The following is a 13,598-nucleotide window of genomic DNA, read 5'->3' as shown; positions in this document are numbered from 1 at the left end:
AACCCATTGTGAATGAACTTTGCCTCCAGCTGATTGGTTTGGAAATCTGTCGGAATTGAGTGAAAGAACTGAATTGTTAACTCGTTAACGCTGTAGTGTAATGAAATTCAATGACATTTATAATGCCACTGTCAATAGGGTTGATCGAGTTCTCAGAAACGAATTCATTACTCAGTCCTTCTTTGGGATAATGTGGGAGTCATTCAACGGGTTGTGATAAAATTTGAACGGGTGAACATTCAAATTCTTCAAATTCTAACGACATTCGACATTTACTATTAGTGTCAGTCAAAACTGCAAACAATTACCTGCTCAAAACTAAAGATACTGTTGAATTATTCGATTAATTCTTTAATTGTCATTCAAAATGTATGTTATTTAATTATTATTGAAACATATTATTATTGAAACATATTCTTCATATTTTCAGATCAATTTCTAATAACATGCTGTTTTATCGAAACTTCCTTTCCATTTTTCTCAAGCTGTCACATTTCGAGCGTATTGGTTCTTAAAATTCCCAGCCGGATCATAGTTGCACACCACGTACACGTTGCTTCCGTTGGTGGCCATTCCCACCCCGAGCTGTTTGGATTCCTTCCATACGAGCTGGGTGAAATGACCGACCCGGGAAAAGTTCGATCCCGGATCTGGTTGTCCGAAGGTATAATCCTTTTTCTCGCTGTACCAACTTTGTACTGGTTCCGCTCCGGTTATGTTGGTTTTGCCGAACTTGGCGTACAGATTCTCACCGTACGTGCGCTCGGTACGATGTTGCAACTTGTTACGACTCGCAATGAGCTGGGCCCATTCCTGAGCGTATTTACAGAGCGATTCGCTTAGCTGCAGTGGAGATGCCGAGTGCTGCGCGCGTAGTCGGTTGTGTTCGCTTAGGACTTCACGATGGAATTGACTGGATGATGAATATGATATGACCTGGGTGTCAAAAATTGGGTAACCTATATACTCACTTGGACATGGTGGATTTAGACGCTTGGCGAAAAGTGTCCCAGTGTACCTGCGTAGCTGGACTGAGTTTTCATGGCAACTTTCCATGAGTTTTAAGTGATTCAGACTGCTAGATGAGGCCACCACCATCGACAAGCTTTAGGGTAACTAATTTTCAAGCTCCCAGTATGTAGCTTCCAGATTCATTAAAACAATTGTTCATTTCCGTCCAAAGTAGAATGAGTAATTTTCTTCAATGGACTTAACAATCATCGCCCCGCGTTTGAAGGTAGTTTTTATTAGGTGTTGTTTTCTTTATTAAAAATTTTATTACTTCAAATTGATAGCGTTGTGCAAAGACGTTTACGGAATGAATACATTTTGTGCACCAGGGGAGATTGGATACTTCCAGGAATTTTAGTTTCTGGTTAAGAGGAGGATTGTGATTTCAATTTAAGATGTGGTGGTCATTCCCCAATGCCAGAGCAGCACAATTTTCAAATATGGAATAACGAGAAGATTTTGTAGTGCTTTTCGCTTAAGTTATGATAAGCGAACATTAACGACCAAAGCAACAAACTACACTTCAGTCATTTGATAAAACATTTGTGAACCCGAAGCGACTAACAAAGACCGTTATCAACCGGAACTAACTACGTTATTCGTCACATTATTGTCCAGCTTTGGAACTATGATTAACCATTTCTTGAACGGTGTTAGTTAAAAATACCCTCCGGCACTTCCCAGAATGATATCAAACATTGGGACGTGTTAAATTATCAGAACAAACGAAATCAGTGATAAGAAAATAATTGACAAAGTGCAATTAACTGAAGGCATGTCAGTAAACAAATCTTATGCGGCAACTGATAAGAACGTGAAGTGACAATAGGTTTGATAAGCAGTCAGCTGAAAGCGAAAGCCGACGTGGGAAAAATCATTACAGTAAAATCTGGTTTTGCACGGATTTTTGAAAAATCCAATTAGCGTGTTTATCACGAGGTAGTAAGATGGTATTGCTTATGACCAATCCCGTGTATTTTGGAAATTCTGGATGAGTTTTTCAATTTACTTGAGTTTGAACGGTTGCAGATGGTAGAACCTTACAAATATGGTCGAAACATGACTATTTATGTAGGGGAGACCGGGGTGAAAATGGCCACTCACAATAATGTCACATTTATCGGTTAAGTCTTCTATACGTGGGCCCGAGCATTAGCAATAATTGGCTTGTGTCCACTCAGTTGAGCCTCAAAAGTCGAAAGAAAAATTTGCTAGTTCCAGGTTTGGTTTTGCTTAACTTTTGGGTTGTAGAATATGTTGCCAGGAACAAATATCATTTAGTGAGTGTTGTTAGCTAATTAAGGTGCTGATATTTTTGGTTTTCATGATAAAATGATTTATGTTTTATGACTACCCAAAATCGAAACGAAGCGTTGGAGCGAAAATGGTGAAGCAAAAATGACCGCTAGACTCGGTCTGAGTTGTGACTTTATTGTGGCCTTTTACAAAAACTTTGCAGAATTTTCAAGTAGATACTCCAAGATTTTAGTTTTCGAAGCTGGTGCAAATACGTTTTATGATTGAAGGTTGTATCTACTGAACAGTATGTAACATTTCGAGTGGAAATATTACTTTCCGCAAGGCCAAAAGTGGCTATTTTCGGTCTGCCCTATTGCCTTCAAACGTATGTCCTATTTGATTGTGATGATAAAATATACATACAATATATACACAACAAATGAATAAAATCAATTTCGGTCATAATTTATTAATCAATTTCGGGATTCAATAATAATAATAATAGTTAACATATTGTTTACTTACTATATACCCTGCACAAGAATTGATAGAACTCAATCGTGAATATCTCTTGTTGTACTTAACCCCACAACATATTATTTTCTCCATGCTACCGGAAACATGATCAGTAATTTAAGATAAAATTTTCAGTAGTATGAAATAACCACAAATAACCTAAAATTATAGTTTTCTAAAATGTTTGGTATGAACGAGCATTAAGGAGTAATTCAGTGCCAAAAAAAGGCGCACCAACCGCATGAATTGAATGGATCATCGCACAAAGCGTATCGTACAAAACGGACACACGCAGGTATACGGAATATTTGCAGTAATTCTCAATTAAAGACCCAGAAAATATGGACGCAACCAAAAACCGCTGCCATTTCGCAATGGTTCAGAATCTGTCAATTTTTATGGCTGCGTCCTGTTGTTTACACTCTTCTCTAACCACTTGCGCAGTTGTTTATTCGTTTTCATTAGTTTGTTTCGAAATGCGTGGACTTTCAGCAAAACAACGTCGAAAAATTGTGTACAAATGGTGCACAGAACGCGGTCTGTCACTGAGAAAGAGCAAAAATGGAGGGAGTAAGTGAAAAAGCCGTGCGAAATGCAATCAGGAAGTTCAGTAAGGATAACACCTTTGAGGATAAACCGAAAACGGGTCGAAAAAAAAGGTCCTGCGAACCCTCAGTTGGATAAACGTATACTGAAAGCGTTCGAGAAAAAGAAAGAGGTTTCAGTTCGGGATGTGGCCAAAAAAGTGGGCACTTCGAAGTCAAATGTTCTTCGTGCAAAAAAAAACGTTTGAATCTTCGAACCTTTAAGAAGCAAAAACAACCAAAACGTAGTCCGAAACAAGAAGCATCGATCTGGCCGGGGGTTCGAAAGCTGTACAATACGATTCTTGCTGGAAATTTGAACTACATAATCATGGACGACGAAACCTACGTGAAACTCGATTACAAATCCTTGCCGGTACCACAATATTATACGGTGCGAGAAAGGCAAGTGTGAAACCAGTCCGAAACATCGATTGAAGTCGAAAAATTTGGTAAGAAAACTATGGTCTGGCATGCAATTTGTAGCTGCGATTTCGAAACCCTTAATCACCATTGCTTCAATGTACAGCGAAATATACATCAAGGAATGTTTACAAAAACGACTTCTACCCATGATTCGAAGCCACAAGGATCCTGTTGTCTTCTGGCAAGATCTTGCCTCTTGCCACTACTCGAAATCAACGGTAGAATGGTATACTACCAAAACTGTCACTTTTGTCCCAAAAGTCATAAATCCACCAAATTGCCCACAACTACGACCAATTTAGGAATTTTGGGCATTAACGAAGGCACATCTTAGGAAACATGTCTCGGCAGCCGAAACCCTTCAACAGGTCGAAAAAGATTGGAAAAAAGTGCCAAAACTTGTCGCCAAGAAGTTTGTACGGAATTTAATGAGCAACGTTCGCAAGAAGGTGCGCCAGCTAGTCTACAATGGCTAAGTAGCAAATGTTGAGAATAATATTCTGTTGTTGTAGTCTAATATTATCATTATATCGAATAAAATTTGAATATCTTACACTTGTGAATTATTTACAGTGAAATCAAAGTGCGTCCATACTTTCTGGGACAGTCTTTAGGCGGGCTTACGACACGTTTTTCTCTTTAGTAAAACAAGCACAAACCATGAGTCAATTAAAAGGCTAAAATGAGGAAAACAAATTTGTGTGTGTTGTTTAAGATGGTCAATTTAGTCATTCAATTCATAACCAAAATGCTATATCAAAAAAATAAATCCTTGGAAATACCCTGCATTAATTGATTTTTATGATAATGTTTTCTACTTGCACTACTTAGTTTCAACCTGTTTTCTCAGGTTTTCATTTAATTATTTCTTTATTTAGGAGCAAGGGAAAAGTGCGCTGGAGCTGAAATTTTTGTTCTCCTTCTCCAACAGGCATAAAACCTTCTCATCTTTTGTATCAACAGATAACATTCGTCCTAAAAAGAAGTAATTGGAGTAGGTTAGGTTTATAGTTGAGGAAAACTGGAGTGGAATGTATTATTGATTTGTTCCATTTCATTTTATTTAAGTGTAAAATCCCTTGGTTATAAGTGAATAATATTTTACTATTTCTCATGAATTTTTAAAGGAATTATAGACACTTTTTGCGGTTTTCGGTTTGTGGGTGTTCGTTAAAATCGTTATAGAATATAGAATATAGGGTTTGAAAAGTAAGTTAGTGATGCCATATTAAATCCCTCAACTTAGAAATCCAAGAGGGCCACAAACGGTTTGCTATTTTTACCAACAGACAAGTAAAAAAATTGCGTGCAGTGAATGCGGCACCCAAATAGTGTCGATCGCAGTGACATCTGCAAGTGTTCGCCACGCTGAATGAGTAAATTTTACACACAGTTCATATGCGGGGCTGTATATCTGTACTGACACATTAATGATAAAGTTTTTTAACAAGCGGATCCTAACTAAAGGTTGTACCGACTCAAATTTCATAACTTTCAAATTGCTGTAATTTTGTACCCATTGGATTGGATTCGAATTTTTGGTGGAACCAGTTCAGTTGTCTAATGTTCATATTGTGTAAGTGCAGTAGCAGTTTTGCAATCGTTGAAAAGATGGAATCGAAAGAAGAGCAACGACGTGAAATAGTGTTGCACCTTGAAAATCCGGATCAACGGCTGGAACTAGGGAACTGCACAATCTATGGTATCTCGTGTTTTAAATCGATACAACTATTAACTGTTGAATGAAAAAAGAAATGTGGGTAGTTCAGGCTTCCAAGAGGAATCTAAACGATTCTGTAAGATATGAATGCAATTTGAGTGAAACTTTCGTGCAAGACACGAAAGAAGTACACACCGACAATATTAAAAAGCTCCTATGAGAAAATGACGTGCACGGAAGCTCTACACTCATATGCTGACAAAATCAGATTGTCTTATTATGGATGATAAGACGTACGTGGAAGCAGACTTCCGGCAGATTTCAGTGTTTCCGTTTTTCACATCTCATCATAACTTTGATATCCCAAGAGACGTTAGAAAGCAGAAGTTGTGAGAGTTTACCAAAAAATATATGATTTGGCACGCGATTTGCGCATGTGGAAAACGGAGCGCTCCATTTGGGACAACCGGTACGATCAGTAGGCACGTATACACATAAAGTGATGCCTCCAAAATCATCTACCTCGACTTTTAAGACCACACAAAGGTCCTGCGCTTTAAGGGCCGAATTTAGCCTCGTGCCATTACTCGAAAGATGTTTTGCAGTGGTACAAGGCTAATGTGGTCAACTTCGTGCCGAAGGACTTTCATCTCCTGAACCCAGCAGAAAGGCGGCCAATTGTAAAGTTCTAGACCATCATGAAGCCGGTGCCTCGGGAATATCCTAAGGAAGTAAAAACAGAGGAAGGCACGACATGTCCCGTCTGAATGTTTCTGAAGAAGAAGAAGAAGGTCGAATTATTTGCCAAGAAGTGATCTGAGGGTGCGTTAAATTCAGCATGCCATACATAACGATCGGCACCACCCTTCCTTTGGTCCCACTCTGTTTTGGTGGGATCTGGTATCGTACCATTGTGCGAAACTGGCGATGGAACTCGCCAGAACTTTGATCTATAGAAAAGTTTTGGGCGGTTGAGAAAGAAAAGCTTTCCGAAGCTTGTCCGAATGTCTTCAAAAACGACAAGGATTTAAAGAACGAGTAAATGAAAGTGTGTAAGAATGATGTCGCGAGTGTTGCACAGCATTTGATGACGAGTGGAGTTGAGTCCAAATGGCCTTCTTTGGACTTCAGTATAAAATATACCCTTTTTTTGGCGTTTTCTATCGTTTTGACTAATGTATCGGTCAATATGGCGGCGCGTTCACGTCCTATGTTGTGTTTGAGTTAAACTATTGTTTTTGGATTTCGAATAGCCCCACAAAAAAAGTCTGGTGGCGTCAAATCGGGAGATTTCGATTGCCAGTCAAAATCCTCATTTTTAGATATGACTCGTTCGGGGAACAATGGTCGTAACAAATCGATTGTTAGTCGAGCTGTATGGCATGTTGCACCGTCCTATTGAAACTTGTAGCCATTTAAACCATGATCACGAACAATGGGTATCACAAAATCATTTACCATGGCTCAATAACGATCGCCATTAACAGTTTTCGTTGATCCATCATCGTCTGGGAAAAAAAGTCACCAAGCCGAAACGAATTAGTCGAGTCACTTTGAGCCGAAACGAAACGTCATTATTGATGCCTTGAAAAAGCCGGCTCGGTAATGTCAGAGACATAACTGAACTTGAATACGATTAAAACTGGTACGCTTGTTCCACACTTCCGAATATCGGATTACGATGACATTGAAAATGCAATCTTCAAACTCATGCATCAATTGATTCAACTTTAGCAAAATACACAACGATTCGTTTGTCACCATCTAGGATTCTTAAATCTATGAATTAATTTGACAGGATTTTTGAATTATGAATTATTTTAAATTAATTAAATAAATTTATTTGCCAAACCTGTTCCGAAAATACAAATTATATAGCGATTTGACAGAATATCATCAAATCGATAGCCGCCATATTGGATTTTATGAATTCTACAACTGTATATGACAAGCGCCATCGGTGGTTTGTTCGTTATGTTTGGTGCTTGTTGTCGTGTAATGTTCAATGCGGTCAGTGTGGTGTTTCCGACACACCAGATGTGAAACTTTTCTCTTTCGACACGGTTTTCTACCCCTTAATCGAATCTATCGAGTACGCATTATTCCTTAATCTTGTGCAGAGTAAATTTTAAAAAGGTATCCCGTATCAGATGAGACGTGTTCACGTCAAAATAAATTAGCTTTGCCTGTAATAAATTGCCCAAATCTTTTTCCGCGTGCTGTTTTATAATTTCAAATCATCAAACGTTATATTACCATTGTTACAAACTATCTTTAAAATATTATAAAACACTATTTTTGAATCATAATATTATCAAACTTTATTTCCTCTGAGCTACCCCCGTGCGACATAGCTATCTTGCAACGAATTAATAATCGAACTGCCATTGAAAAATCAATCAATAATTGCATAACATAACATAACCTATGGGGAAGCATTCGCCACCGTTTGTCTTCGGTCATACCTCCAGGGCAGTCTTCAGGGTTTACGATAATCTAAAAATCGTACTCCTGCAAAGACAAAGGTGTTCAAACCCGAACCTGCATTGTTCTGGTCCGACCCAAAAAGTCGGTGCTAAAAATAATAGTCCCCTCGCCCTTGGCACGCTACTGAGCCTGCTACTGCCGCTGCTATCTATTTCCTTCTTTGTTCCACGCTAACCGACATAGCGGAACAATGCCTCGAATCGATATGCGGGTCACAATAATATATAAGTGCATGCTAATAAATAGGCCCTATGCGTTCGGGCCGTTCGTTGACCCTCAACTTCATTTTGCATTTGTCACGCCACCGTGGAACTGGGAACTGCACTTTGACCCGCGTTGCTTGCTACTCACCGTGGCTTTGACAAACGAGTAGGAAGAGTTAATTGACCTCGACACTGTGCATTGTTTTGATGGGTAGGTGTGGGAAACATTTCAATTGGCTTATCGCAGTCAGTTGTCAAACGTGAACAAACGTGACGGAATGGGCCAGATACGGAAATGCTTGGGCACGCGATTCGGCAGATCGCAGTGATTCGCTTGATAGCGGGTACATGGCGGTTGATATGCATGTGAATCGACTAGAATAATAATAAAAATAGCAGCTGGCGTCAATTGATAATAATTGAGGATTGTATCTAAGAACTGTTTCTTGTTTATCGATATGCAAACTTGAACACAATTAAAAAAAATATATATCGGATATGTTTAGATATGAATTGTGCAGAAACCAAGTGGTTCGAGTACAAAAATCATTATTTAACATGAAAGTATAGAAACTTTAGATTCATAAATACATAATTTTCGTCGAGTAATTTTTCAGTTTCACCTTCTTGCACCTCGAGAAATGATTTGTGCGTGCATACTATTATTTGTGATTTTGTCTAGTTTTGTCATTGTCTATAAATTATATATGGTAGTGTACCTTATGATAAAAACCTGTATTAATCCACCTAGTGGTGTAATGATGCCTTTCTCATGTACATATAATATTGTTGTATTCTATTCAAAATTTTTCTTTTCGATTTTTGAACGAAACTAAGAGATTGTTTGTGCATAACATACAGAATAAAACAGTGCTTTGATCGCGTAAGTCATCCTTAAAAAACGAAGTGGGTTCACTATTATATGCACTTCCGGCACCGGAACCCGAGAACCGGTATAATCAAAGGCGGTTCGTACGGCCACCAACTAACATGACATACAAAATCTATTAGTACGCACTCTAAATTACGATTTAAATGTTTGTTGCATCCGAAAATATTTTATGTGACGGTGTACAATATTGAAAACACTTTACCCTATAATTCCGGACCCGGAAGTCGGATCCGGATGAAATTCAGGAATTCCGTATGGGACCTCGAGACCTTTCATTTGAATCTAAGTTTGTCAAAATCGGTTCAGCCATCTCCGAGAAAACCTAGTGAGATTATTTGACACATACACACACACACATACATACACACACACACACACACACACACACACACACACACACAGACATTGCTCAGCTCGATGAACTGAGTCGAATGGTATATGACACTTGGCCCTCCGGGCCAATTTTCACTAGTCGGTTTTTCAAGTGATTGCATAACCTTTCTATATGAGAAAGGCAAAAAAGAACCGGAATTTTCATTTAAAATTCCCGCGCTTGTCCAATCGGTAACCTTTTATTCACTCAACGTTGGCAACACTTTTATACACATTCTGTCAAATTTTGACGCATATCGTACGATTAGTTTTTGTTTGGCGTCTATACAAAGAAGTTGAAAAATTTTCGTGTGGCGATTTTTATAATGAATAAAAATTTAGAACAACGGCTCGCCTTCGAAGCGCCATTCGGTCGATGGTTGTACGGTTTCGACGTCATATTCATAGATCCACACCTCATCATCAGTTATGATGCATTCGATGAATGTGGGGTCACTATCTGCGTTGGAAATCATCTCTTTGGCCACATCAACACGACGCTGTTTTTTAATGAAATTCAGCTTTTTTGGCACCAGCCGAGAAGCGACGTGTTTCAAACCCAAAACATCAGTTAAAATGTGTTCGGCTGATCCATAAGAGATGCCCAACAACACAGCAATCTCTCTAATCCGTACAGAACGATTTTGCAACACGATTTGTTTCGCCGATTCAATGTTTTCTTCAGGAACAGATGCTGTTGGGCGGCCAGGGATCTCATCATGATCCAAGCTTGTACGACCACCTTTGAAGCGTTTATACAACTCGTATGCCTGTGTTTTCCTAGACACGATTCACCAAAGGCCTTTTCTAACATTTTCAACGTTTCGGAACACTTAAATCCATTTGCAATACAAAATTTGATACACGCACGTTGTTCTAAATTTTCATCCATTATAAAAATCGCCACACGAAAATTTTTCAACTTCTTTGTAAAGACGTCAAACAAAAACTAATCGTACGATATGCGTCAAAATTTGACAGAATGTGTATAAAAGTGTTGCCAACGTTGAGAGAATAAAAGTATACCGATTGGACAAGCGCGGGAATTTTAAAATGAAAATTCCGGTTCATTTTTGATCATAAGGTATACAGTCTAATGAATGTAAACAGCAGTCATTCAGCTAATCCTTTTATGACAGTGATGATGTATGCGTGTTAGAGATAGTCGGGTAAGCAATCGAAAATAAAAGAAAATTTATCCATACCCGACCCGAGCCCGAGAAAAAAGTTTCTAAAACCAGAGCAAATTTTTTAATCCGTAGCCCGTATTTTTAAAAGAATTGAAAAGATCGGCACACGCACCCGACCAATACCCGTCGGGTTCGGGTCAGGCTTTGGGTACAAATACCGGTTTGGCATTTCAATCGGAGTAGGTTTGTGCAGAGTTTCAAAAAAAATTCGCACGTGTTTCGCGAAGTCACTTATATGACGTTTTAAAATTTGTGACACTCATTACCCATCAATTCCGGAACCGGAAGTCGGATCTGGATATAAATTCTCAATAGTCTTTGGGATAATATGATATTTACTTTAAGTCTAAGTCGACAACAAAGGATCGGTAGTACAGAAGTAAGTTAATTTATCTATCATTCACCAAGATCTGCAAATTGGAAGATTAGAATCAGATTATTCAATCTGTTTTATGAAATTGGTACCTATTTTCAATACCACTTATGAAAAGAAAACCTGTTTTAATTCACCTAGTAGTCTAATGGTTACTTACTCATATTACTCATATTTTCATAGATATCTGTAATAAAAACTAGAAACTTTATTTGGGAATAAGGTTATGTTAATACCTTTCCAATACAATCATCGCCCCGCGTTTGAAGGTAGTTTTTATTAGGTGTTGTTTTCTTTATTAAAAATTTTATTACTTCAAATTGATAGCGTTGTGCAAAGACGTTTACGGAATGAATACATTTTGTGCACCAGGGGAGATTGGATACTTCCAGGAATTTTAGTTTCTGGTTAAGAGGAGGATTGTGATTTCAATTTAAGATGTGGTGGTCATTCCCCAATGCCAGAGCAGCACAATTTTCAAATATGGAATAACGAGAAGATTTTGTAGTGCTTTTCGCTTAAGTTATGATAAGCGAACATTAACGACCAAAGCAACAAACTACACTTCAGTCATTTGATAAAACATTTGTGAACCCGAAGCGACTAACAAAGACCGTTATCAACCGGAACTAACTACGTTATTCGTCACATTATTGTCCAGCTTTGGAACTATGATTAACCATTTCTTGAACGGTGTTAGTTAAAAATACCCTCCGGCACTTCCCAGAATGATATCAAACATTGGGACGTGTTAAATTATCAGAACAAACGAAATCAGTGATAAGAAAATAATTGACAAAGTGCAATTAACTGAAGGCATGTCAGTAAACAAATCTTATGCGGCAACTGATAAGAACGTGAAGTGACAATAGGTTTGATAAGCAGTCAGCTGAAAGCGAAAGCCGACGTGGGAAAAATCATTACAGTAAAATCTGGTTTTGCACGGATTTTTGAAAAATCCAATTAGCGTGTTTATCACGAGGTAGTAAGATGGTATTGCTTATGACCAATCCCGTGTATTTTGGAAATTCTGGATGAGTTTTTCAATTTACTTGAGTTTGAACGGTTGCAGATGGTAGAACCTTACAAATATGGTCGAAACATGACTATTTATGTAGGGGAGACCGGGGTGAAAATGGCCACTCACAATAATGTCACATTTATCGGTTAAGTCTTCTATACGTGGGCCCGAGCATTAGCAATAATTGGCTTGTGTCCACTCAGTTGAGCCTCAAAAGTCGAAAGAAAAATTTGCTAGTTCCAGGTTTGGTTTTGCTTAACTTTTGGGTTGTAGAATATGTTGCCAGGAACAAATATCATTTAGTGAGTGTTGTTAGCTAATTAAGGTGCTGATATTTTTGGTTTTCATGATAAAATGATTTATGTTTTATGACTACCCAAAATCGAAACGAAGCGTTGGAGCGAAAATGGTGAAGCAAAAATGACCGCTAGACTCGGTCTGAGTTGTGACTTTATTGTGGCCTTTTACAAAAACTTTGCAGAATTTTCAAGTAGATACTCCAAGATTTTAGTTTTCGAAGCTGGTGCAAATACGTTTTATGATTGAAGGTTGTATCTACTGAACAGTATGTAACATTTCGAGTGGAAATATTACTTTCCGCAAGGCCAAAAGTGGCTATTTTCGGTCTGCCCTATTGCCTTCAAACGTATGTCCTATTTGATTGTGATGATAAAATATACATACAATATATACACAACAAATGAATAAAATCAATTTCGGTCATAATTTATTAATCAATTTCGGGATTCAATAATAATAATAATAGTTAACATATTGTTTACTTACTATATACCCTGCACAAGAATTGATAGAACTCAATCGTGAATATCTCTTGTTGTACTTAACCCCACAACATATTATTTTCTCCATGCTACCGGAAACATGATCAGTAATTTAAGATAAAATTTTCAGTAGTATGAAATAACCACAAATAACCTAAAATTATAGTTTTCTAAAATGTTTGGTATGAACGAGCATTAAGGAGTAATTCAGTGCCAAAAAAAGGCGCACCAACCGCATGAATTGAATGGATCATCGCACAAAGCGTATCGTACAAAACGGACACACGCAGGTATACGGAATATTTGCAGTAATTCTCAATTAAAGACCCAGAAAATATGGACGCAACCAAAAACCGCTGCCATTTCGCAATGGTTCAGAATCTGTCAATTTTTATGGCTGCGTCCTGTTGTTTACACTCTTCTCTAACCACTTGCGCAGTTGTTTATTCGTTTTCATTAGTTTGTTTCGAAATGCGTGGACTTTCAGCAAAACAACGTCGAAAAATTGTGTACAAATGGTGCACAGAACGCGGTCTGTCACTGAGAAAGAGCAAAAATGGAGGGAGTAAGTGAAAAAGCCGTGCGAAATGCAATCAGGAAGTTCAGTAAGGATAACACCTTTGAGGATAAACCGAAAACGGGTCGAAAAAAAAGGTCCTGCGAACCCTCAGTTGGATAAACGTATACTGAAAGCGTTCGAGAAAAAGAAAGAGGTTTCAGTTCGGGATGTGGCCAAAAAAGTGGGCACTTCGAAGTCAAATGTTCTTCGTGCAAAAAAAAACGTTTGAATCTTCGAACCTTTAAGAAGCAAAAACAACCAAAACGTAGTCCGAAACAAGAAG

At 38.1% G+C, this 13,598-nt stretch overlaps 1 protein-coding gene across 1 annotated transcript; it reads right to left on the bottom strand.

The window, feature by feature from the left end:
* Positions 1 to 335: 335 nt before the first annotated feature.
* Positions 336 to 1,100, bottom strand: LOC131438529 (Golgi-associated plant pathogenesis-related protein 1-like). Its single transcript, XM_058608621.1, has 2 exons — positions 972 to 1,100; positions 336 to 913 (listed from the first exon to the last, which is right to left on the bottom strand). The coding sequence occupies exons 1-2, from the start codon at positions 977 to 979 to the stop codon at positions 481 to 483; spliced, it is 441 nt and encodes a 146-aa protein (XP_058464604.1). The 5' UTR covers positions 980 to 1,100; the 3' UTR covers positions 336 to 480.
* Positions 1,101 to 13,598: the final 12,498 nt, after the last annotated feature.

Source organism: Malaya genurostris, chromosome 3 (genome assembly GCF_030247185.1).
Source record: "Malaya genurostris strain Urasoe2022 chromosome 3, Malgen_1.1, whole genome shotgun sequence".
NCBI lineage: Eukaryota > Metazoa > Arthropoda > Insecta > Diptera > Culicidae > Malaya > Malaya genurostris.
This window is presented reverse-complemented; position numbering and strand designations above follow the sequence as displayed.